Here is a 27,967-nt window from a genome sequence, read left to right on the forward strand (position 1 = left end):
TGATTTTCGAGTTTGTGTTGTTTGCAAAGAGTTTGGGGATAACTCTAGGCAATCTTAGAACTAACACGGGTTAGGATCGGTGATCGGGATTGGTTGTGTGCTCTTAAATTAGTGCGTGTTGTCATATAGCGGATGTGCTCCCATTGACAAACGCCCAATTAGGATTCTGTCGAGTAAGTGGAAGACCCCATCGACAGATCCACAAGAATTCTTGGCCACAGATCACTATCTCGCTAAGGTTCTTGAGATGAAGCAGACTCCTAGGCAGTAGCCACGAAGTCTTCATCTAAGAAGGTAGGAACTAAGGTTTATTTATACCTACAACAATATGTTGACCTGTCTAGTCAGTTAGTTAGCTGTCTCTTGCCCTCCACCAAAGGGTCTAATCAGCTCTGTATATATCTGACAGGTAAGTTGAATGTATGAAATGACATGTTATGATACAATAAAGTTTCATACATACTTACCTGGCAGATATATACAATTGAAGACCCACCCAGCCTCCCCGCAGGAGACAGGTGGAAGAGAGAATATGATTAGAAAACGGGGAATAGTTCCTAGCCCTGCCACCCAGAGCAGGGCGGTAGATCACCTGACCTACCTGTAGCGAGTGCCCGCGAAATTTGAAATTCTGTCGGGAACGACGGAGTCTATAGCTATGTATATATCTGCCAGGTAAGTATGTATGAAACTTTATTGTATCATAACAATGTCATTTTTGATTCGTCTCTGGCGCCTTTGCGCAAGCAGTTAGAGATGTTAACCAACCTGGATGAATGAGTCCAAGGGTGGTTCGAAACCACCTTTCAGATCAGGTTTGTAGTTCCGTCTATTTCTTCGGCGGTATCGGTGGAGAATGAAGAAGAAGTAGAGGAGGAGGATTCACATCACCTCTCGTGTTATTCACGTCTCCTTAGATTTCTTCTGGTATCTTATCCAGATTATTTTGAGAAAGCGGCTCCGCGCTCCCCAACTTCGACTTTTTTGATGAGGAGGAAAAACTTCAGACCCTCTCCTCCAAACAAAAAACTTGTTCTATCTAAAGCGGTTAGACATTCGTTGAAAGAGACTGAGAAATGGATGTCTATGAAAAGAGACTTAGGGAAGGCTCTTTTTGCTTACCCTCCCTCTAAGTTGCTTCGTAAGAGGTATAGGTTTTATGTAACTGGGGAAGCTCCTTCTCTGTTGGGAGTTTCTGCCTCCTCCCAGGGAGACTTCTCCAGTTTAATCGACTCCTCTAGAAGATCTGCTTTCGCCGCAGCGAAAGTTTTCTTTACAGCGCCGGAGTTGGACCACGTTGTAAAGAATCAATTTAAACTTTTGGAAGTCTTTAGCTTCCTTGATTGGACTATTGGCGCTTTAGCGGCCAAGATCGAAGACTGTCCTTCTCTTTCTCAGGAGTTTAGCGTAGGATTGGATTGGTGTTTCTGTCCTGTGCGGACAAATCCATTAGGGATGGATGTGATGAGTTAGCTTCGCTCATCGCCTTTGGTACCCTTAAGAAAAGGCAACTTTGGTGCTCCTTTGCTTCTAAAAGGGTTACTTCCCCAACAGAAGTCTGCTCTCTTGTTCGCTCCTTTTGTGAAAGATAACCTCTTTCCAGACGATGTAGTGTTGTCAATTTCGTCTGCGCTAGATAAGAAATCTACTTCGGATTTACTGGCACAGTCTACTAAGAGACCTAAAGCTCCTGTGGAGACTGTTCCTTCGGTTTCTCCTCTGGCCCAAGTGCCTTTTCGAGGGAGAAAACCCAAGCGCTTCTTTCGGCCGAAGTCGAATTTGCGACCTCAGTCTAAGGCCTCAGCCAAGGTTAACAAACCTTCCAAATGAAAGCTCGGTTCTTTCATGCACCAGTGGGAGACCAGGCTTGGCTCTGTTTTGGGAGGAAGAATGGTAAAACAGAGGAGCAGAAGCCTGGTGGGAGTGACAAGTACTCAAGTTCGGCTATCGTATTCCTCTCGTTTCACCTCCCTCGCTCTCACCTGTGCAATTCCATTCCAGGCATACTCTCCGGGCTCAGAGAAATTTCTGGCGCTAGCCGCAGAAGTGGAAGCGCTTGTTCTCAAAGAAGCGATAGAACAGATAGAAGGGGATTTTCCTCCAGGCTTTTACAATCGCCTTTTTGTAGTTCCCAAGTCATCAGGGGCTGGAGGCCTGTTTTGGATGTGAGCGCCCTGAACTTGCATGTCCAGAAAACAAAATTTCATATGGAGACCACTCGGTCGGTTCTGGAGTCCATCAGACAGGGGGATTGGATGGTCTCTCTGGACATGCAAGACGCTTATTTTCACATTCCGATACATCGCGAATCTCGGAAGTACCTGAGGTTCATGTTTCGAAGGCAAGATGTTTCAGTTTCGGGCGCTTTGCTTCGGACTAGCGACCGCATCCTCAAGTTTTTCACCAGGGTTCTATCCCCGATAAGGAAGCTGGCTGCACATGTTAGGAGTAAGAATCTCCCTCTATCTGGATGATTGGCTTCTCCGGTCGAATCAGAGAGTCGGTGCATGAAGGACCTTGGAACAACTCTGGATCTTGCCAGAAAGTTTTAGGAATTCTGGTCAACAAACAGAAGTCCCAGTTGGTTCCATCTCGGACCGCATCCTTTATTTGGGGATGATTCTGAATGCTCAAGTTTTTTGGGCCTTTTCTGTCCCCGAAGAGGGTTCAAGGCTGTCTGGAGACAGTTCAGGAGTTCTTGGACAAAAGGTAAGTTCTGCCAATCAGTGGATGAGACTCCTGGGCAAATTGACGTCAGTGTAGAAATTTGTGACGTTGGGAAGACTGCACATGAGACCTCTGCAGTTTTTCCTGAGGCCTCTTGGTGAGGAAGACACAACCAGACTCGATTACCTTTCCTGTCCACAGATCAAATAAAAGAGGACCTAAGGTGGTGGCTCTCTTGAGCAAGGTTGGAAGAAGGGTTAGATTTACGACCCATCCTCCCGAACCTACAGTTCTTTTCCGACGCATCGGACACAGGTTGGGGAGCCCTACTGGGAAATCAACGGACTTCAGGAGCTTGGTCGGAGAAGGAGAAGAAGTTCCACATAAATGTAAAGGAACTGTTAGCAATTTTCTTGGGGCTCAGACAGTTTCGGAGCTTAGTAGAAGGTCGTAGTGGCAGTGCATTTCCGACAACTCCACGGCTCTCTCGTACGTGCGGAAACAGGGGGGGACTCAGTCTTTCTCTCTGTACGAAGTAGCCAAGGATCTCCTCCTGTGGTCAAACGAAGCGAAGGTTCAGCTAGTCCGAGATTTGTTCCGGGAAAGATGAACGTCCTGGCGGACGAGTTAAGTCGTCAACAGCAAGTGTTACCTCTGGAGTGGACTTTGGACAACAAAGATTTGTCAGAAACTTTGGCGCCTTTGGGGCACGACCGTCAATAGACCTGTTCGCGACATCAAGGAACAACCGTCTTCCTCTCTTTTTGTTCTCCAGTCCCAGATCCTCTAGCTTGGTCGGTGGACGCAATGCTGTTGGATTGGTCGGGTCTGGGAAGCTTATGCATTCCCTCCGTTCGGTCTAATAAGAGAGGTGCTGAACAAGTTCATGTCGCACAGCAATGTAACACTGACGTTAATCGCTCCTTTTGGCCCAGGAAAGAGTGGTTCCCGGACCTTCTCCAGTTGTTAGTAGACTTCCCCAGACTTCTTCCTCCAGAGAAGTGGCTTCTCAAACAACCTCACTTCAAGAGGTTCCACCAAAACTTGTCCGCTCTAGCTCTGACAGGGTTCAGACTGTCCGGAATCTTGTCAGAGCGAAAGGATTTTCAAGAAGAGCTGCAGAAGCTATCGCTCGTTGTAGGAGAGAGTCTTCTAACAAACTCTATCAAGGGAAGTGGAGAATCTTCAGAGAGTGGTGTAGAAGTGCTAAAGTCTCTACTTCTGCGACCTCTTTAACAGAAATAGCAGATTTTCTCTATTTCTTAGAACTCTAAGAAACTGGCTCCTTCGACGATCAGAGGATATAGAGCCATGCTCTCTTCGGTTTTTCGACATCGAGGTTTGGATATTTCCTCCAATTCAGATCTGTCGGACCTCATTAGGTCTTTCGAAACCACTAAGCTCCCGCAAGATACAGTGGCTTGGAACTTAAATGTGGTGCTTAAGTTCTCTATGGGGCCACCGTTTGAGCTTTGAAGTCGGCTTCACTCAGGAACTTGACTAAGAAGGCACTCTTTCTTATTGCACTAGCTTCTGCTAAGCGTGTCAGCGAATTGCACGCTATAGACAAAAGAGTCGGTTTCTCTCAGGCAATGCTGTATTTTCGGTATCTTTGACCTTTCTAGCCAAAAATGTGAGAATCCTTCTAATCCTTGGCCGAGGAGTTTTGTGGTATGGAACTTATCTGATTTGGTTGGACATGAGGAGGAAGAAAGGCTCTTATGTCCAGTCAGGGCTATTAAGCAGTATCTGTTTGCCACTAAGGGTATTAGAGGACAATCTTCTAAGCTCTGGACCTCGGTTCAAAATCCCTCTCGTCCTCTCTCTAAGAATGCTATATCGTTCTTTATTAGAGAGCTTATCAGGGAAGCTCACTCGCAGTCCGAGAACGACAATCTTTCCGTTCTGAGAGTTAAAGCTCACGAGGTTAGAGCAGTGGCAACTTCTTTAGCATTCAGAAAGAATTTATCTTCAGCTTCGTTCTTCAGAGCACGTTCTGGAGATCGAATTCGGTTTTTGCGAGTCATTATCTCAAAGAGATAGAAACGGGTTTTCGAGAATTGTAAACGTTAGGTCCGGTGGCGGTTTCTGGCATGGTGTTGGGAGAAACGGCACAGGGGTCGTCACCTCTATGCTAACTTTTACCTTGAATAGGTTGTCGAGTTCAGGGGAAGCTGGGGGTACTGAGTACCTGGGATACTCACCAGTCTGTTAGGTCAGATTTTACAATGTGGGTATATATGTTTTTAAATCTGGTGTTGTTGACAAAATGTTTTGTATGATTGAAATTTCTGGTCTTAGCCAAGGGCAAGGGCAATCTTTGTTGTTACTATCCGTCAGTCAGCCTGGACTCGCTTGAACTACGGAAGGATTCCACTCCTGTAGAGGCTAACTTTGGTCAAAATTCCAATTCCTCTACAATAGTAAGAAGTAGCACCGACCAGAGGCAGTAACAGTCTGCTGTAGCTCTCTTACAAGGTAAGGTACAACAGACACTTTGAGTGTTTACTGGTATTGCAATAAATGTAACCATTTAAAAATACTAGTGGTCCACTGAATCCCACCTTCCCATAAATGTGTAATCAGCTCTATAATTGTTCGGTAAGACAATACAATAAAAATGAAATTTTCATTATTAAAATGAAGTTTGATTGTATACTTACCGAACAATTATGATTATACCCACCCTCCTCCCCTTAGGTGGACGGACGGGCAGAAAGAATTGGATTCACCTGGGCAGTTGTACCTGGTTCTCCCGCGAGTGGAGGGAGATGACGTCATCACCACCAGTGTTGGCGACGCCGACGCGCTAAATTTGAATTTAGTATCCTGCCGCTCGTGGAAATCACGGCTCTATAATTGTTCGGTAAGTATACAATAAAACTTCATTTTAATAATGAAAATTTCATTTTGCAGACCAACAAGAACTCTTAGCATGAGGTCACTACCTCGCTGAGGCTCTTGAGGCGATGCAAGCTCCTAAGCAGTAGCCATGAAGTCTTCCGCCGACACAGGTAGGAACCAAGGTTTCTCATATATTTATTACCTACAACGTATGTTGTTTTCCTGTCTATTCAGTTATTAGCTATCTCTTACCCTCCGCCAAAGGTGCCAATCAGCTAAGTATATATCTGACAGGGAAGTTGAATGTACAAAAATGATATTGTTATGATACAATAAAGTTTTGTACATACTTACCTGGCAGATATATACAATTAAATGGCCCACCCAGCCTCCCCTCAGGAGACAGGTGGAAGAGAAAATCTGATTAGAAAACAGGAATGGTTCCTATTCCTGCCACCCAGTGGCAGGGCGGTAGATCACCTGACCTACCTGTAGCGTGTGCCGCGAAATTCGAATTTCTGTCGGGAACGACAGAGTTTATAGCTAGGTATATATCTGCCAGGTAACAATATCATTTTAGCTTACAATTGCATTTTTCGACCATTTTGGTCGAGTCAAAGTTGACTGAAGGTTGAAATTTTGGCACATCGTTATTTATATGAAAATGTTTCAAAACTGATAAAAGCTACAACCTTGGGTTGTTTTTTGTTGTATTGTACATGAAATTGCACACATTTTTGTATATAAAACTATGTTACGGTTAATATAAAATGGTGCAAAAATTGTCAAACTGATGAAATAATTTCTGAGATGTCGCTGATGCTTTTTAGTGTGAGAAGAAAGAAATTTGCTCTTGTGTGCCTGGGTAATGATTGTAAACAAAACAACAGCTTGATCTGTGAACTCCCAGCATCCCTCAAGGTGCATGATTCAAAAGTTTTCGCCAAGTAGGCCTAGAACTATTTTTCCGCAAATTTAAAAAAAAACTTTTTTGTGTTGACGTTTCATACGTCAATTCAGCACTCAACAGACAATTTTTGTCAATGTTTAATACGTCCAATAGGCGTTTAAGGGTTAAAAGGGATTTTCAAGAGCTTTCCAAAGAGCCTACCTATATTTATTAAAATCATTGGAAAATCAAGGATGAAAGAGGGAAAAAAATGTCTGCAAGACTATGCTTAATAGCTAATTCAGCATCATCTCCACCTTTTCCCTTGGCACCGCTCAGTGACAATGAGCGTTGATACATTTTTATGTGTATGTCCTTCAATGTTTATAGTTCCATGGTTTTATATATACTAACCGAAGCCCTCCCTCATCCCTTGTCATGGACATTACGGCAATACAACGGAATGAAGCTGTTGGTTATATGTCGCTCCCATGCACCCGTGCAATAGGCATGGCCTGTCACCCCCGCTTTGCAAGTGACGCATTGCCACTAAATTGTTAATTAAGGGAATGCCATGCAAGTGTAAACTTTGGTTCAAGTATAATTAGTACTTGGTAAGTATATATAAAACTATTTTATTATAAAAATGTCTTTTTAATATTTTTCTTTTGACTTGAATTTTTAATTGGTGGTACTGTCTTGTTGGTGTAGTTTACAGATATGTATTTGGAATTGGTAGCATAAGTAATAAGTGGATAAGGTAAATTGATTAAACAGTATCCAGGTGTAACCTCCTGTAAAATTTTTTCTCAAAAAATACCCATTTATTGTACATCAAAATCACCTTCTACAGTTTATTCTCTTTATTTTCAGACTTCAATTATGGCTGTAGAATTTGATGGAGGAGTAGTTGTTGGAGCAGATTCCAGAACATCCATGGGAACTTATGTGTCCAACCGTGTCACTGATAAGCTGACACGTGTAACAGACAGGATATATTGCTGCCGCTCAGGCTCTGCTGCAGATACACAGGCTGTAGCAGACATTGTTGCATCTCACATGGAATTACTTGAGTAAGTTTTATTCATTTTGTATTATCAGTATACAGGCAGTCCCCGGGTTACGACGGGGGTGGGTTTCCGTTCTTGAGACGCGTCGTAAGCCGAAAATCGTCGTAAGCCGAACGACGCTTGGAAATATGTCTTAAACTAATAAAAAGTTATAAAAACCTTACTTGTAATCCTTTGGTTACACACATGTTGTTTCTGTAGTTTTTATGTACAACCTGGAGTTATTTTCATAAAAGAATGCTGGTTCTTGAAGGTAAAAACTATTGTAATCCTCTGGTGACACTACATTCTTGAAGTTTTATGTACAACCTGGAGTGATTTTGCAAAATCTTGAGGGCTACAAGAACAGCTGATTACTATTTACGTATCATATAGACTAATTAAAGTAAATGTATCTTTAAATAGGCTTATATATTAGTATCAACAAAACATTTCCTGCCATGAGTCAGAGGCCGTTTAATTGAAACGAACACTTCTCTGTCCTATCTGTTCAGAAAATAAAGTTACGTCAATCCCCGAGACCATTGTTGCCAAAGCGTCTCTCTCTCTCTCTCTCTGATCAAATTACAATGGAAACTTGACATACGATTGCCCTAATATACGAATGGTTTTGAGATATAACAGAAAATTTGCGAAAATACAAGCTTTGATATACAACGAAAATATTTGAGATACGATTTTGCGATGAGTGTTAGTTGTATAGGCGACCGATAAATGGCGTTCAGTCTGTTTGTTTGTTGTGCTGCATGTTAACACGTCGTTGTTTAGTTCGTTGTATTTGCGCCTATTTTTCGTGTTAGTTTGTCTATTTTATTATTAACCATGGGTCTCAAAGCTAAAGACAAAGCAGGTGATAAGAAAAAACCCAAGAAAATGATTTCGATGGAAGCAAAACATGAAATTATAGCAAAGCATGAACGTGGCGTTCGTATCGTCGATTTGGCAAACGAGTATGGTCGAAATCCTTCTACAGTTGCCAAAGCGTCTCTCTCTCTCTCTCTCTCTCTCTCTCTCTCTCTCTATCTCTCTCTCTCGCTCTTTCTCCTCCTCTCTCTCATCGCTCTCTCTCTCTCTCTCTCTCTCTCTCTGATCAATTACGTACTGGATAATGTCTCTCTTTGGATACTTCGATTTTGCCAAATATTGAGGGCTACAAGAACAGTTGATTACTATTTACGTATCATATAGACTAGTTAAAGTAAACGTATCTTTAAATAGGCTTATATTATTGTATCAACAAACATTTACTGGCATGAGTCAGAGGCCGTTTAACGAAACGAACACTTCTCTGTCCTTAACTCGGAGCGTCGGAAGACGCCTCTCTCTCTCTCTCTCTGTCTCTCTCTTCTCTCTCTCTCTCTCTCTCTCTCTCTCTCTCTCTCTCTCTGATCAAATTACTGGATAATGTCTCTCTTTGGATACTTGGAATTTGCGTTGTAATCTAACCAGAAACTTCGTTTTGTTATTATTACTGGAAACAAGCAATGATTTTTTCATTATTTGCGCTTTTGGACTGTTATATGTAACTAGTAGTATTCATTGCGCTCGGAAACTAGTTCCGCATATGAGGCGTCACTAAAAAACATAGAAAATACAACATAAAAAGTGTCGAAAATCATCATAATCTCAAAATTTTTGTTGTAATCTAACCAGAAACTTATTTTTATAATATACTGTGCTAAACTATAAAGGATTTTTATCAATAGTATGCGTTTTTTAAAAAGCGTCGTTAACTCGGAGCGTCGGAAGACGCCTCTCTCTCTCTTCTCCTCTCCTCTCTACTCTCTCTCTCTCTCTTCTCTCCTTCAATCTCTCTGATCTCTCTCTCTCTCTCTCTCAGTCCAATTTCTCTCGTTACTCTCTCCTCTCTCTCTCTCTGATCAAATTACTGGATAATGTCTCTCTTTGATACTTGGAATTTGCGTTGTAATCTAACCAGAAACTTCGTTTGTTATTATTACTGGAAACAAGCAATGATTTTTTCATTATTTGCGCTTTTGGACTGTTATATGTAACTAGTATGTATTCATTCGCTCGGAAACTAGTTCCGCATATGAGGCGTCACTAAAAAACATAGAAAAATACAACATAAAAAGTGTCGAAAATCATCATAACTCAAAATTTTTGTTGTAATCTAACCAGAAACTTATTTTTATTAATCTACTGTGCTAAAATATAAAGGATTTTTATCATAGTATGCGTTTTTTTTAAAAGCGTCGTTTAACTCGGAGCGTCGGAAGCGTCAGCGTCGTAACCTCGGAACAAGCGTCGTAACCCAGGACGGATTTTTCCATTGAATATTTAAGAAAGAGCGTCGTAACCTCGGAACGTCGTAAGCCGGAAACCGTCGTAACCCGGGGACCGCCTGTACGTACTATATTGTCATTAAAATACATACTTACGTGTGCACCAGTAATATCTACACCTCCAGATACTTAACCTTTTGTCAAGATGATAACAGTATCTGATGGTACCTACATTTGAAGACTTGTTCTCAAGCCGTGTTTTATAAACAGTGCTTTTATTTGCCATTGTTCATTTGAAAAGAGGTTTGTAGTTATGAATAGCTCACAAAAACTAACTAGGTTATTAATAAGAAATGTACCCACCTGAAGTTTAGTGTACTCTGAGGATGGGCTGTCATCTGAGTAAATTCCTTTATACACTATGAATATGAATGAAAAGCTTTTTTTAATGTATGACACTTACCTGGCAGGTATATATAGCTATATTCTCTGTTCCACCTGGCAGAAATTTTCAAATCTCTCAGCAAACGCTAGTAACCTATTAGTAGTTCAGGCAACCACCACCCCGTTACCGTGGCGCTAGCACCAGGAACCATTCCCACTTGAGCCAGATTTTCTCTGCCAGCCGAACCGGCAACATTGTTGGTGGTTCCCTGCAAGGATTTTCATTCTTGTTGCTGACTTTTCATGGATTTTTGGCATTGTACTTGGAAACGTTAGCTTGGCATTCGCTTTGGATTGTTCTTTAGATATGTCAGACACTGGTAGTATGTTTAGAGTTTGTGTGAAAGAGGGGTGCAAGGTAAGGTTGCCGAAGGCTTCGGTCGACCCTCACACTATTTGCAAGAAATGTAGAGAGAATGTGTGTACTTGGGAGAGTAGGTGTGTTGAGTGTGAGAATTTGTCAGAGAAGGAGTGGAAGATATTTATGAAATATGTTGAAAGGTTAGAGAAAGATCGAGTGAGGAGATCTGTTTCTCGTAGTTACAACCTCCCAGGTTGCAGTACAGGTTCTTTTTAGGTCTTTATATTCTCAAGGATTGCAGTCAGTACATGTACCTCAGTGACAAGGAAAGACGGAAACAGAAACTCAAGAAAACTTAACACTATTTATTATAAACTAGAACAATGACTTAAATCAACCTTGTGAGATTACACTTAATACACTTAATTGTACAAAATATTCAAGAGAACAAATACCTAGTTCTCGGGAACTCACAAGAAAACCTAAAGCTACTACACTAAGCCCTAAACAAGAGAAAATTCCAAGAGAAAAAACACTTAATAATAACAAGGTGGATCCAAATAAGGCTAGCCAAAATAATCAATAACCTAATAATAATAAGGTAGAAGGAAGTAAGAGATGATAACAAGGAAAACCTTAATAATCCTACCTACAACACAAAGCTAAACAATGTGGAACTCGGTCCACTAAATACTAACACGCAAACAAATATGACAACATATACATGTAAACCTATACATATATATATATTTATAAATAATAAAAATTGGCAAAAATAAACAATTTCACCTCAAGTGAAATACCAGAAGAGGAGTTGAACTCGGGCCGTGATCAGTCCATCAAGCTGCTAACGGAAGGGCAAATACTGTACGCCAGGTACTGAAGGGCAACACATTTCCCGATACAAGAGGAACGATAATACGTCTTACCTGGCGACAGACTCCCTACTAGCCACCTCACGAGTCAAGTAGCTCTCACTCCCGTATAACAGCTGGACGAGGATGACACGGCAGGTAAATCCAGAATCCAGTGCCGGGATACAGCGACGACACTGGTCCCGTAAAAATCCTCCAACGGGAAAAACGGGGCAGAAACAGCGGTCGCAGATGATAGCCTCTGCGAAACTCCCCACTGCAGAGTGAAGGTCGCAGGTGACAACAACACCTGCACGGAAAATGCCGTGATCCAACTTCCAGGGACACACGCACAAGCGACATATATCTGCGTCTTCCCGAATCCATGAGGGAAATATCCAAGTGCGTGGTCCAAAAGGTAAATATCCAAAGTCGTCCTCCAAATCAAAATAAATGCTGCGATGGGAAACAGTACTGGTGAGAGCTTGTCAAGACCCAGGTCTTAATATTAAATATCAAGGGAGGAGATAGAATTTGAAAAATGGTTATTTTCGGGTTAAATCGCCTTGGCGTTACAAAACCGAAGGTCAGAGGGAAAAATCGTATGCGGTTTGGAGATGTCCCAAGTCACCTTATTAAGTGGTATGAATATCAAAGTCCTGTCCTTAAAGAATGGCATTAGCTGGCCGGCCCCCTTAATAACACCTTGGTGACGCCAAGTTAGGATCTAGTTTATCACACATTATTTTTCATAGTTTATTCTAAGATCTAGGAATTGATACAATTACTGAAATTTGACTCAAGATTCTTAAGGCAGTACTTAAATTTGATTCTCTCAGAGGGTTCTATCAAGTTTTAGCGATTTTGCCTCGTGCAATTTCTTTGACTCCCAAATCACATACATTGGTTATTTTAGCAATTTTTTGTTACAAAATGGTATTATTTCAATAGCAAAATTCCTCTTCTCCTCTTATCAGGTTGCAGAACTCAAAGCTTATACTATTAGCACAAGTTATTTTACAAGGACACGAAGTTAGTTCACCTGTCCTTGCAACTACTTCTTGCTCTAACCTGATGCTGCGGAAGGTTTGTTGTTAAAAGGAGAGCCTACCTTTTTGGAGACAAAAAATACTCCCGAGACTATCTATTAAAGAAAAAACTAACAAGCTAATTCACAACAAGGCATATTTTTAAGTCATAGTTCAACTTAAAAGCACTTCATATAACAAGAAATAATCTTGTCCCGTATACACAGTTCCTGGCTTACAATGGGTTCGATTTACGACGTCCGAGGTTACAATGCTTTTCTATTATATTTATCAGAAATTATTTCCAAGTTTATGACACGTTCCAGGGTTACGCCGCTTACAATGCCAATCTGGCAGAAGAAATATGACTCCAAAAATGCAAAATAATCAATATTTGAAATGCTATAAGAATGCAGTTTACAGCACTCAAAGCATTAAAATTAAGGTTTTTAGGATTTTTGATGATGTTCCGGATTAACGACGATTTTCGGCTTACGATGCGTCTCAAGAACAGAACTCCTGTCATAACCCGGCGACTGCCTGTAAATAGTTTTCAACTTAAAAGCACTTCATATAACAAGAAATAACCTTGTCCCATATAAATAGTTTCCAGAGAGCTATTTACGCTAAATAGAAGCAAGAAAATAACTCTGAATCGACTTAAATAGGGCTAAATAACCCTGCCTCTGCACTCAGCTGATTTTTCCAAACCAAAACATAGATAGCTTTGTATTTTTTAAGAATATACATAGTAATTTGAGACTACATACAGTATTATTGGATACAGTGAAGTAAAGCATAACTCTTTAAAAGAGCCAAGGAAAAGATGCATATTCATTATGATTGTATTTTATGAGGGTCCTTAAAGTACCGAAATATTGATATAACCAGACAATAGCACCATCTATTAACCCAAAAAATAACTAAGTCTAATTCATGTTTTGTTCATGAAACTTACCTGACAGATATATATATAGCTGTATTCTCCGAAGTCCGACAGAATTTCAAAATTCGCGGCACACGCAGTGGGCGGCCAGGTGGTAGTACCCATTCCCGCCGCTGGGAGGCGGATATCAGGAACTATTCCCATTTTCTATTCATATTTTTTCTGTCGCCGGTCGGTAAACAACTGTTTACAGACCTCCGCCTAGGATTTTGAAACTTCATTAGCCGCTTAAGTATCCTAATTATTCTTTCGGAAGCTCGGCGTTCCTTTGCTGAGTGCGTTTCTGGAGATGTTCTTTTGCATTACTAAGACGCAAGTTGTCGCACAGGCGGCCACTGTCTTTGTAAGAAGGTATGAAGGTCTTTAAGGACCGTCTTGAAGACGACAGCCATACGTCTTCTTTTAGTGTTCACACACTTCAGGAGCAGCGTGCAGCTCTCCATGAAACTCGCATGAGGACGTCCCTTGAAAATATTCAAAGTCATACGTAAAACGCGGTTCGTCATAACATTGAGATGTTGGCAAGGTCGCTCGCCAGGACGCCTCTTGGCGGGCCTTGCATGCATCAGGGCGCTCAACGAGTTCCTCTCTGAAACGTCGTTCAGAAGACTTGGTGTTCTCTGCTCAGACACGCTCGTAGCTACGCAGGACGTTTTTTTGAGGACGCTCAGCAGGACGCTTTCCAGGACGCTAAGCAGGACGCTTTTGAGGACGCTCGGCAGGACGCTTATGAGGACGCTTTTGAGGACGCTCAGCAGGACGCTAATGAGGACGCTTTTGTGGACATTCGCCAGGACGCTTCGGTGGAAGCTCAGCAGGACGCTTTGCGAGAGAAAAGACTTGTAGAAGGCGTCTTATTTGCTGTTCAGGACGTTTCTTAGGACGCTTGACGCTTTATAAACGCTCGTCAAGAGGAGGTTTTTTCAGGACTCTCCACAGCACATTCCTTTACAGAAATTTTTAAAAAGGATTCGGAGTTAGCGGAGAGACATACCCGATTTTTTTTTTCTTCGATCCCTCTTTCCTCTTCATCGATTTCTCTGAGAATCGGGAAGATTATATACTCGGATTCCTGGGTGACTTTCGGTCATGTTAAAGGGTTTTCCCCTATTAGCAAAGTGCTAATAGTTTTGTCAAGTAAGGACGTTTTCCCCATTGTCAAGATACTAAACGTTTTGTCATTTAAGTGGGGGACCCCTCATAAATGGGGTAGTTCTCATTGACATAGATTTTAACGTTTTTATCGTTTAAGCGGATAAACTCATTAACAAATTTCGGAAGAGCTCTCATTCATTTTCAGAGGCTCATCCGGGGTTAAGAAAAAGACTTGTAGACTAGATCCAGGAAGTCTTATGTCCAATATCATAAGAACATTGAACGGTCTTTTTGATCCTCGGTTCTCTCTTCATGATCTCTATTCGATATTACTCCCTTTTCTTGGAAAAGAGTCTTGGCAAAGAGTCAAGGAGTTCTTTTAAAAGTCTCGTTCATTAGAACGTGGACAGTCGTTTTTCTTTCTTTCTCTCTTCCTCGTCGAGGAAAGATGTAGTAGAGAATTCGATGTTCAAATTACTACAATACTTAAGTAGTTTATCTTTGCGTCATTTTGCTAACGCATGGGTCAAGTCATATACGCATATCGTATTTACCTCTGCGGATAGAAGCCGAAAGAACTGTTGTTCTAATGTATTTATTTGACACTCCCTTCAACCTTCCAAGAGTTTTCGGAGTAAGAACAACTCTTCAGGTATTGTTACGACAACACCAACTCAGCTTCTGTATTTAGCGAATTCTGTTTCGTTTAAATAGGCCTGCTTGAGAGTTTCCTTTTGCTCGATAATATCATACCTATTCCTTCGTAAAGGGAGTAGCTGGCAACTCAGGCAGATAGTATTCTGTTCACCATTGAAGCTTTCCTTCGAGGAAGACTTCTCCTTCACTCTTTTTGATAGAGATCGAAGGTGGTCGATCTCCAATCCTTATTTTGTTTTATGAACGAAAAAATTTAGAATGGAGATCGTTGTTTCAGAATCCTATAAATATACTACGTATATTAACCTCGCGACATGATTCTACTAAGCAGTTGAATTGTCCGAGGGGTAGGCGCATATCCTAGTTATTCTACGGATTGCGACTTAGACGAGAAGTATTCTAATTGAACTGCAACACCAACTCAGCTTCTGTATTTAGCGAATTTTGTTTCGTTTAAATATGCCTGCTTGAGAGTTTCCTTTTGATCGATAATTTCCATAACCTATCCCTTCGTTAAAAGGAGTAGCTGGCAACTCAGGCCAGATAGTGCGAGACGATGAACAAGGCTGCTGTTACTGTGATCTACACAGTACCGGCTAGCTCGGTGTCATGCGCGGTTGGTTACGTCTCTCTCCCTTGCGGGAATGGCTGAATAAACCGTCTCTCTGCCCTACAATCATGGATTTTAGCCTCGGGTTGAGAAAATTTCTAGTAAATCTTGAATGAACATGCCTTCTGTTTACTTAGAAAATTTCAACAAGATATCTCTTATACTTGTTCGGTGCGGGTTTACCGCACGGTAACAGAATTCTGTACGAATCTACCGCGGCATAGCACTATAATAATGCTCTCCTGCTTATGCAAAGCGCAGTCTTATTTAGGGAAGGAAGCAGGCTGAGTGAGGGAATGGATGAGTTTGCTGGGGACCATTTCCTCGCTGGAGAAGCTTGTTTTCCCTGAATAAACAGCAATTCAGACCTCTACAATTTTTCCTCACGAAGAAATTGGAATAACATCAAAGATCTTGTAATAATTCTAATTTTCTCTCAACGGCTTGAGGATCACCTCGGGTGATAGCGAGAGGGTGCCAGACATCCGAACAGAGGAACAGATGTTCTGGCACATTGTCTGAAAGAATTGGAAGCCAAATTGGTCGGCTCTCCAGTTCCTCGAAGGGTGAGTTTGGATCGAGTGGCCCAAATCATCTCGCATAATTTCTCAGCTCTCTCATAGCTCAAGAAGAGAGAATTGGTTATGGGCTTGGGCACGGAACGTAACGATCCTCAAGAGGTTCGTTAAACTAGTGCACGTCCGTGGGGGTCTTCTCGATCGAAGGCAACAACTACTGACGTCTGAGTAATCCTCACTTAGAAGTATGTCGAAAGTGAGGAGAGGACTGAGGGCGTCCTTTCGTTAAGTGTTTCGTAATATTGAAGACGAAGGAGCTTCCTCTTAAGTTTTCCCTTATTCATGATCCTCGAGGATTAGCTTTAGTCGCCACATGTTGGCCTCTAAGAGGTTGGATTCACAGAGGTCAGGTAATTCAGAGAATTGTCCAAAGACCCTTCCCGAGGAAGAATCGGTGTAATCTAACATCGTCACTTAGTGAAGTATCTAATATCTCTCCTCTCTGAGTCTGAAGGCGTTCAGACTATCGAGAAGCGATAAGATCTTCAAGATTAATGGCAGTCTTGGCCAAGGCAAAACAGTGCTGCCTATTTTCAGTGTTCAATCGGAGGGGGCCGTTTCTGGAGATAGTGAAGGGAAATGAACTGTTTCCTCCACCTCGACCTCTGTGAATTTCGTTATGGTTCTATCTTTCCGTATGAAGTATGAGATAAGATAGAAGTCCTAACTATTGTAGAATATGCAAATATGTTGTTGACGGCCTCTAGGCTCAGAAATTCGGTTCTGTCAAACAACAAAAGCTTCACGATCTTTGAGGTCTGGGGAGATCTTGAAATTCTCTGGATCGCAGGTTCCGGCATGGAATTAGACGTAGTCTGAGTTTCTGATGCCAAAAAGCGTTTCGAACCTATCCTTTCTGCGAACTTAATACACGTGACCAGAAAGGCTAACATTCTAACCGCTCTAGCCACGGCAAAGAGGGTTAGTGAGGTTTTAGCCATCATCAGAGGTTTTAGCTTTAAAGGACATAATGCGGTCTGTCCTCTAAGCCTTCCGTTCTTGATAAGAACGAAAACCTGTCTAACCCTTTACCCGAAGGCTTGGAGACCAAGGGTATGGCACAAATTATTGGCAAGGGCATTAGAGAGTCCTGTGCCCTGTCGGGTCTCTCAAGTTTTATCTTGATAAAACTATAGAAAGTCGAGGTCAACGACAATTCTGCGGGTGTTCCGTAAAGACCAGACTGGTCCATGTCCAAGAACACTGGCATTATAGCCAAGGAGTTCTTTTAAGAGGTCTCATTCATTATGTTTGCATAAAGATTTGAGATTTTTTCTTAATATGAATGCTCAAGAGGTGAGGGCGCGGCCTCGGAAGCATTTCAACAGAGCATGACACTCAGTAACATCCTGAGTGCCACGCTTTAGCGAAGCAACTCTGTGTTCGCTTCAACACTCCCGACAATCTGCGGTGTTCTGTAAAAAGACCAGACTGGATCATGTCCAAGAACACCCTGGCATTATAGCCAAGGAGGTCTTTTAAGAGGTCTCATTCATTATGTTTGCATAAAGATTTGAGATTTTTTTTTCTTAATATGAATGCTCAAGAGGTGAGGGCGCGGCCTCGGAAGCATTTCAACAGGGCATGACACTCAGTAACATCCTGAGTGCCACGCTTTAGCGAAGCAACTCTGTGTTCGCTTCACACTCCCGACGGGATGTGAAGACGACATTTGAGATCTGTAAGTCGCTAGGACCATACAATATCCGTAGATATATTATTGGGGGCAGCAAGCAACACGAATCCTATCCTATAGAAAAGGGATAGGTGTGCTTTTAACTTTGAAGGGTTGGTCGCTTGAGGCGCGTTCCTTTTCTTTAGCCTAGAAGTTATGGAACTAACTTTGATAGGTTAGGTCAGGTGGTGGTTTTTAGCTTCGTTGCCCTCAGAAGTATGGTCATATGGTCTAGTCACATTGTGGTCACGCCCCGTGACAGATCATCTAGAGCGCACCAGCATTACAGGTCTCTACCTCGCTGGCAACTCTAGTAACGCAGAAGCAGACTTTGGTACAGTAATCACGAAGTCGGCTATGCTAACAGGTCAGGAACCAAGATGTATATCATCTACTTAATTTAGTTTCCCAAAAATCCTATTCTGTCTCTTCCCACCATCCGAAGGTGGGATTCAGCTATATATATATATCTGTCAGGTAAGTTTCATGAACAAAATGTTATTGTTATAATACAATTAAGTTTGTTCATACTTACCTGGCAGATATATATAATTAAAGTGCCCACCCACCTCCCCTCAGGAGACAGTGGCACTGATAAAAATATGAATAGAAAAAATGGGAATAGTTCCTGATATCCGCCCCCTCCCAGCGGCGGGAATGGGTACTACCACCTGGCCGCACTGCGTGTGCCGCGAATTTTGAAATTCTGTCGGACTTCGGAGAATACAGCTATATATATATCTGCCAGGTAAGTATGAACAAACTTAATTGTATTATAACAATAACATATTTAAGTCAATTTTTAGCTTAGAAACACTTCGTATAAAGAAACATACCCTTGTCACATATGAGTAGGTTCTAAAGATTAATTTATGCTAATAGAAGCAAGAGAATCGCTCTGAATTGAGTTAAATGCGGCGAAATAATATTACCTCCACCCTCAGCTGATTTTTCCAGACCAAAACATGATTGGTTTGCTTTTGTATTGTATGATACAATATAGCATTATTGGATAACAGCGAAATAAGGATAACTTTTTATAAGAGCCAAAGGAAAGATGCATATTCATTGTTTGTATTTTATGAGGTGGTCTCGGCACTTAGCCTAAGCCAGGGACAACCAGACAACAGTGCTATAAAACCCTACGGAGGGTAAAACCCAGTTATTAATACACATTGAGCAAGCGCCGTAAAACCGAAATGTTCCTAACCGATAACAACACTAATCGAGGGCTGCCTGTGTTGATCCTAAGAATTTGTCTTTTAATACAACCTTTCAAGTGGGAAGATAGTAGGTGAGATATGGAAGATCATATTATTTTAAGGTAACCATGAACAGGCTGTAGTACTGTACGTATAGATAAACAACAGAAGAGTAATAATCTGGGAGCTTTTAGCTGTTTGATAAAATTAAATACTAATTTAAATACAGGCATTCCCCGGGTTCGGCTTACGACGTTCCCTACAACGCTGATCTGGCAGATGAAATATGACACCTAAAATCCAAATAATCAATATTTGAAGGTTGTTTTGATGAAAAATGCAATAAGAATGCAGTTTACATAGTTTTCAGGGCACCCAAAGCATTAAAAGTAAGGTTTTCTTAGTATTTTTGACGATGTTCCAGCTTAGACAATTTTCGGCTTACAACGTTTCTTAAGAACGGAACTCCTGTCGTAACCCAGGGACTGCCTGTACTAGTATAGTATATAATGACATTAACATTTTATAGATTGAAGCCTTTTATGGTGTGTCCTTTGTTTTGTAGGGTGAAGCTGGGAGAACCTCCTTTGGTACAAGTTGCAGCAAACACTTTCAAGGAGATATGCTACAATTATCGTGACATGCTGATGGCGGGGATCATTGTTGCTGGATGGGACAAATCCAAAGGAGGACAAGTGAGTAATACAGTACTAACGTATTTAGGGAAAAATAGTTCCTGAATTTCTGTGGTGCTTTTAAATTGGTTAGTATAAGACATGTTTTCATACTCTGTAGATTAATCTTAAGAAATTGTTGTCAAACAGTTATATCAGACCACTGCATCAAAGTGCTTAGCTCCTATTGGTTGGGCACAAAGTGTTTGTGTGTAATGGCACAGTTAAAATTTTATTCGTTAACTGGTAGGATAAATTGAAAATGATGGACATTCATGTAAGATGTGTATACATATTGTAACTGTTAATTTGTTCCTACACGATATACATACCCTCTTTTCCTTTACATAAGGAATTACTTCCACCTTAAGCTGGAATACGGCCGTTAATTAGGCAGTAACTACCATCTGGTAGGCGGGTAGGCCCATCTGCCTGGATGTAAACACTCCTCTTTGCTTTCAGCCGTCTTCCGACGAAAACGTATGTTTGTGAGCTCTTGCTGACTAGCCGTTAGTTCTGATTTTCCCTGTGGGATCTTTATTTTGTTATTTAAATGAATATGTTTATACTGTGTTTGATATTAATAATTAATTGACTTTAATAATTAATATACAAACCCACTTTTTGTGATAGGCTTGCTAGCCACCTTTGCTAGCTGCTTTGTGTTAAGGGTCGGTAGCAAGGGTATGCCAAAACTCTTATTACATATTTTCGCCCTTAAACATCAGGACGAGAAGTATTCATTCAAAATTAACGCTTACATTTTGGAAATTACTGCGGTGAACTTTGGAGGTTTGTCCTTTGTGTTTCATCTGGTATTTCCTCTTCTCTTTCCTCCTTTCGCTAGCTTATCGGGCAAAGATAAAGGTGGGGGCATGTGGTGTTGGTGTGTGAGGGATCTCCTTTCATTTAGGAGGGCAGTACCCTTGGATGTGAGAGGAGTATCCTTAATTTTTAAAATCATATCTTCTTTCTTTTACAGGCTAACAGGGGTGATAGTTGATTACACCCCTCGAGTAGGACTTTTTCCAGTGGTGAGGGGGTTCTGTGGGAGTGTAATAGCATTCCCACAGGTACCCTGAGTTCTAACGGAACATCCTACGACCCTTTCTCTCTCATTTTTTAATCCTTCTCTATTCTACTTTCTCTACCTTTTCCTGAATCCATCTATCCAATCTCTAAATTTCTACTCCGTTTTTTGGACTGCTTTTGTCAACGACTTTTGGAATGGCCCTGACCAAGCTTTGACAGTCCTTCTGATTTGATGGAGGGTGGGGTTGGACGGCATTCCTCCTCACCAGTAGAACTGGAGTACCTGACGTGTTCAAGCGAGGGGAAACTTATATGCTAAACTCTGCACTCAGTGCTGGGTCTGATCTCGAAGGACTGATGACCCCCAAGGCACTGGGTGTGGGTTGCATACCTGGGTTGGACTCCTAGGGTGCTATATCACCCTCTAATTGTGGCTCCATGGTGGGTATGGGACCAATCTGGATGAATGGTCATATCGTAGTCACATGGATTTTGTTCTCCCCCCCCTTCTGTTGATGATTCTCACTTGATTAAGGATTCTGCCGCTGGCCTTCTACTTGACCAAACACCGGGACACCAGGGTGTAAATACTGGTGGTATAATTGAAAATCTACGAGTTCTGTATTGTAGTAAAAGTGATCAAGTCAATTTTGACATATTGCAAAATTGCATGAAACAATTTGGCATGGTAGATAGAATCAAATTTTGAATTGTTAAAATTCCCATCTCTTGTGAATGTTACATTACTTTTTACACAGCTGAATATGCCTCCAAAGCTCTAGACAATCTTGATGGTAAAAATGTCTTTAGTTAAGTTTGCCGTGCAAAGTTCTTTAATATAAACAATTTCGAAGAGGGTGAGACAGACTATGTGCCCTGCAAATTTGAGGTTAGTAGCCAAAAACACTGGGTAAAAGACGACCCAGTATTGGTTTGGCATGTAGCAAACGACAAACAGGGCAAAGAAAACTTTTTATCAGCATGGCCCTGTTTATATTAAAGAACTTTGCACGGCAAACTTAACTAAAGACATTTTTACCATCAAGATTGTCTAGAGCTTTGGAGGCATATTCAGCTGTGTAAAAAGATATCTACAGAGGAAGATTGGTGCCATTCGTAAAGGTAATAAATATTAAAAGATATGGTAAAGGAGGCTTGATCAAAGCAAACGATGATACTATTCAAATTAAGATGCTTTTAAATATTCCAACCAACTGAAGATGGTAATATTTTAGATGTATCCCCTCTGATCATTTAATATAGCAGAGATCTTTATGAGTTTGAAGAGGAGGAAATATTAAATTTGTGTCCTGCATATGTCATTAAAGTTAGAAAATTGAAAGGCACTGAGTGTGCCTTTGAATTGACTTTCACATGCACTTATTTACCAGAATTTATCAATATAGACCTCTCTCTGGTTTGGATTACCATTTAGATATTGACCAACTCAGTGTTATAAATGCTTCGAATATGGTCTTGTATGAAACTCTTGTACAAAACCAGGAAAGTGTTTGGTATGCTCCAGTGAACATGTAAAGGACAACTGCAAGGCTAATAAATATTGTCTCCACTGTGCTGGCAATTATATATTTTCCACCAAGTTGTTAACACTGTTCATAATAACACTATCAGCATCGGAGAAGCCAGACGCTTGGTTCACGGGGCTAACAAAAATGCTGGATCCTCATTTGCTTCCACTATTACGGCAAATAATACATTCCTTCAGCCTGCTAACCCATCATTAAAAGTAACACACCCTCTCAGGATATTCAAGTTTCTCTAGTAAGTAATGAACTTTGAAGTGAAGTAGTACCAGCTGTGACTGATGAACCACTACCTGATTTGCAAGCAAATGCTGTTTCAGAATTGAGCTCAACTGTTAAGCCCAAAGAAAAAAAAGATCTAAAGGAAATCTTAACAAATCTTATGACAGTTTTCAATCACCCCTGAAGCCAAAAAAATGTAGAATATCCTCTCATATAAAGTTTAAAACTAAAATCTCCAACAGATTCAATGTACTAGATGTCCCATTTAAGCCATTATCAGCCTCACAGCCATTGGAAATGATGTCTCGGTCCTTCTCAAATTTAAGTATGACCGATCTCCCCCAAATCCCCTCAATCATATTCAGGAAAAGCTACTTCTGAAGTAAAGGGAAAATGTACTGACTCTTTAAATATGGTTAAAAATTTATATATCTAGTCTCAAACTGAACCAAGAGGATGTGCAGGTAAAATGTTCAAACTCCCCAACATCTGATAAAAATAAGTCTCCCAGGCACCTGACTTAAGAGACTCGGATCGAAGATCATTCAGCTGTGTTACTTCAAAACCCAAGCCAAGAAATTACTTGGCTGGGCATAAGAATCACAGTTAAAATTCCAATTTAATATCTTGCAATGGCATTGCAAAGGCCTTAGGACTCGTTCTGAAGAGTTCAAATTACGTATTATTGAACTATCATGATCGAGATGTAGTTTGCCTTCAAGAAACTAAGCTTGCAACTCGCTAAATAATCCAGGACTAAACTATGAAATGTATTTGATGAACCCAGAGATGGTGATTGAGCTCATGGGGGTTGCAATTATTGTTAAAAAGTCTGTGCAACTTACAATTGTTGCTTTGAACACAAACCTACAAGCAGTCGCCATTTGAGCATGCCTTGAAAGAGAGATTACTATTTGCTCCATTTACCTCCCACCTAGGTCAAAGATTACTTTGAATGACATTCAGGCACTCGCTAATCAACTACCACCTCCTTTCTTACTACTGGGGGATTTTAATGCCCATAATAGTCTATGGGGAGGTGATACCTTGGATGCCGTAGGTAGAACCATCGATAATTTTATTCTAATTAATAATCTTGCTCTGTACAATGATGGTTCAGTGACATTTCATAACATCTACACCAATGTCTTTTCAGCTATAGATTTAAGCATTTGTTCACCTCCAGTCCACTTGGACTTATGGTCTGTAGACGAATTTTTGCACGGAAGTGATCACTTCCCCATACATTTGAAGTATGCTAGAAATATACTTTCTGAATCTAATAAAGTGGAAGGAGAATGAAGCGGATTGGGTGAAATAAGTATGTATGAAGAAAACCTTCAGGTATATCAGGAAGTAGTGTCGTTCAAGTCACACTTGGATGCATATGATTATTGGACCTCAACTACATTGGATAATGCTGAGAAATATATCCCAAAGACAAAGGGTAAATCAAGCAGGCCTGCAGTTCCTTGGTGGGACCAAACTTGTCAGACTGCAAAGAATACGTAGTGAGAAAATGTTATGGACACTAAGGCAAAACCCTCTTTAACAACTAAAACTGCATACCAGTGGGCCTTAGCCAAACAACAAAAATATATTGGAAAAGCCAAAAAGGAATCTTTGCTCCACTATATTAATGGTATTAATTCTAAAAACCCGCAAAGATTAGTATGGAGAAGATTAAAAGCTTTGGGGGAAATTCGTTCTGTCACCTGCTCCTACTGTAAAAATCTGTGATGTCCTTATTTCAAAACCAATTGATGTGGCAGAAAAATTTGGAGAGCATTTTGCTAACATATCAAGTTCCAAAAACTACACACCACAGTTCAATAGGCATATAACAAAGTTCTCACTAAGGGAACTACGAGAAGCTCTCCCATCTTGCAGATAACATAACAACTGGAACATTTCAAAATTTATCTCATGAAAATAGTACTCAGTAAGGTCTGGGAAACAAGCATCATTCCCCCTTCTTGGAAGATAGCCGTAGTAGTTCCATTCATAAAGCCAAACAAAGATCCTTATTAGCCCACTAGTTGCAGGCCAGTTTCACTAACGAGCTGTGTCTGTAAATTGTTTGGGAAAATGGCGAGCTCTCGTCAAATGTGGCATTTAGAGAAAAATATTGTTATCTTCCGTTCAGTACGGCTTTAGGAAGAATCGTTCTGTATTGGATCCTTTATTGAGATTATCAAATCAGATTCAGCAGGGATTTTCCATCAATCAGACAGTAGGATAGGAAATTTTTTTTTTTTTAATCTCAAGAAGGCCTATGATACGACATGGTGATTTTAGCACTGTTAAACGGCTTAGTGAAATGGGAATTGGGAGCAATATGATAATCTTAATCAACTCATTTTTTTAAGGGACATCTTAGAGTAAGAGTCAGGAAATAAGTTTTCTTGTTATGAGATTGAAGATGATGTCCCACAAGGCAGCATATTGAGTGTTACCTGCTCTTGCCATTGCTAAACTAATACTCTTGTGAAATCTATTTCTGCTCCTGTTAGGGCTTCACTGTTTGTGGATGACTTCTCCATCTACGTCACCACATATGACGCTGTATCAGCTTGTAACTGTCTACAAAAGTCAATAAACGTCATCAGTAAATGGGCTGATGAACATGGTTTCCAGTTTTCTTCATCTAAAACTGTAACTATTCGGTTCACCAGATGCACCCGCAATGAAACTATTCCTAATTTGAAACTGAAAGATTGTCTTATTCTCTACAAGAAAGAAGTCAAGTTTTTGGGAATGATGTTTGACAGCAAGTTAACCTGGTGTAGTTGCATTGACTCTAAAAACAAGGTTAAAAATCCCTTAATATTTTAAAGGTGATATCGCGATTTGACCGAGAAGCTGATAAGAAAACTTTTCGGAAGTTGTATGACTTCTTATGTAAATCAAAACTGGACCATGGCTGTCAGGTATATTCATCTGCTAGCAAGTCCAGGTTAAAAGAAGTTGACATAGTTTATAATATGGGGATAAGAATATGTACAGGTGCTTGCAGGACATCTCCTGTTGAGGGTATCAACATCGACTCTTGTGAACTTCCTTTAGATCTGCAAAGAGAATAGCTTAGGTTGCAGTACACCACACCACACAAAAATTGAACAATCATTGATAACTTTAAATTTCAATTTTGTCTTACCTTTTTATTCAGTATTGCACAAACCACCAGCTTTCTTGTTTAAAATGACAGAATTTGAAAGAAAGCTCTTCTTTGTTACAATATGATGGCAACTGAAAAATATTACTTTGGCACTAGATAGTCCAGCAATGATTTCTGTTTCTTGCAGGATCATACCTTTGTGCATGTTGATGGTTCTCAGAATGCATGCTGCCATTGTAACACTTATTTTGTTCACCTGTATGAATTTGCCTGATTAAATCACTTTCACATCAGGTGGAGTAAGTAGCCTTAGGCATCTTAGCAACATCAGGTGACATTTTTCAGTAGATTGCATAAAATTCATAAGATGAAGCTCATGTTGACGGCCATTTGTGGGAAAAAAAGTCAGTGAGGCCATGTATGCCAAACTGCCTGGGTATGGGCTTGTTGAACAGAAAATAAAAAAAACGTTCACTCATCATTATTATTAATTATAGTTTAACCAGACCGCTGAACTAATTGATTTAGCTCTTGCAGAGCTGGTCAAACATTTGTTGTGACAAGGAGTATTTGATATTTTTCCCATGCAAGGGACATCACTGAATGATTTCTCTTGTATCAGACATTTTGTAAGTTGAATTATCTGTAGCCAAGTGAAACCTATACTGTATTCTTGTAAACGTTTAAATTTTTTCATCGTCAAAGGTTTTTGTCTGACCCAAGACAGTGGGGTTTAGGACAGGAAACATTGCATTCACTTATTTTCTCTTTTAAATTGGGTATTTTATTTTGTTTTTCAGTAACCAGTAGATTTACTTGTTATTCAGAATGATCCATCATCTTAATATATGTATTAGCAATGTTCATTGGATCTTGAGGGGATTCCTAGTGACTATAGATTATTTTCCATATAATTGTTTTACTTGTAGATTTTTTTTCTCACATAGACCTAGAACAGATTGTTTCTAGGTCAACTTAGTCCATTTGCAGAAATAAAAATAAACATTATGATGTTTCTTAAAGGTATTGATGCATTCATTTAACCCCAGCTGGATTGTTTTCTTTTGAAATTCTTATCCTCTTTTCTTTGGTCTCCTCAGTGTAAATATTAATTAAAGCATTTTATGTGAATGCCCAAAATAGTCCATGAAGATAATTAATGGCTCAATCTCCAATGTTTATGTTTTATTAATAAAGCTGTAATTTGTTATCTAAGGTATAAGGACTTTATTCTGTTAATAACTTATATGTTTTGTTCTTTTACCAACACACACTCAAAGCTAATACTGTGAATTAAGAATTTAAAGTTGGTTGGGTGTTTAACTAATAAATCAGAAACTGTTCCCACCAAGAAATTGTCATATTGCTACATCAATCGCTTAGTCTTTAAAATAATTTACAATGGTTCACAACAAACTTAAAATGAGGCCAAGAATCAGGAAGATGGTCAATCTGTTTTAGAACATAATAGCATACTTGCTAATTGTCAGTAGAATATATAAAGAAATTTATTTTCAGGTTTATACCATACCACTTGGAGGCATGATTGTACGTCAGCCCATAGCTATTGGAGGTTCTGGAAGTACTTATGTGTGGGGGTATGTGGACTCTGCTTATAAGCCAAATATGAACAAGGAGGAAACTGTAGACTTTGTCAAAAACAGTAAGTACTTTATTTCTATGACTTTTATCAATCATAGATAACTGTCATTGTATCTGTTATGTTCAATGATTTTATTTCCTTTTAGCTTAAATAGATGCATTATGAATATTGTGTTGAAAAACTGTACTAGGACTCATTTTGTTGCATTGCTTTGAAGGGGACTCATTTTGTTACATTGTTTTGTAGTAAGTAAAAATAATCATGTTTTGTAGTAAGTAAAAATAATCATATTTATTGTAGGAATGTGAAAATAATGACTTTTATAAGGTAAAAATTTCTCCTTTCAGCTTTAACATTGGCACTAACCAGAGATGGTAGCAGTGGAGGAGTAGTCCGTATAGCTATAATTACTAAGGATGGAGTGGAAAGGCGTGTATTCCTTCATAATGAATTACCTACCTTCTATGAAGGATAAGGAAGCATATAATCTTGTCAGTTAGTTACTTCTCATGCACTGTGTTTAGTTTTTATTCAACAAAACTTTGTACTGTTATTTTCAAATATTGCTTCTAATATGATTTGTTAAAAAATAATTGAAATTTGACTTACTAGTGTGAATTAAGCCTATTTTATTTGATATTAAAATCCATTAAAGATATATTAGTTTT

At 40.1% G+C, this 27,967-nt stretch overlaps 1 protein-coding gene across 1 annotated transcript; it reads left to right on the forward strand.

Moving 5' to 3' along the window:
- Positions 1–7,273: 7,273 nt before the first annotated feature.
- Positions 7,274–27,955, forward strand: LOC135220534 (proteasome subunit beta type-6-like; the record flags this gene model as incomplete). The annotated part of the gene is given in 4 exon segments (XM_064257718.1): positions 7,274–7,473; positions 19,672–19,801; positions 27,215–27,359; positions 27,647–27,955. Coding segments are annotated over 4 exon segments (603 nt in total), but the record flags the coding sequence as incomplete, so codon positions are not given.
- Between the last annotated feature and the right edge of the window lie 12 nt (positions 27,956–27,967).

The sequence above is a fragment of the Macrobrachium nipponense genome, chromosome 2, assembly GCF_015104395.2.
Source record: "Macrobrachium nipponense isolate FS-2020 chromosome 2, ASM1510439v2, whole genome shotgun sequence".
In the NCBI taxonomy this organism is placed as follows: domain Eukaryota; kingdom Metazoa; phylum Arthropoda; class Malacostraca; order Decapoda; family Palaemonidae; genus Macrobrachium; species Macrobrachium nipponense.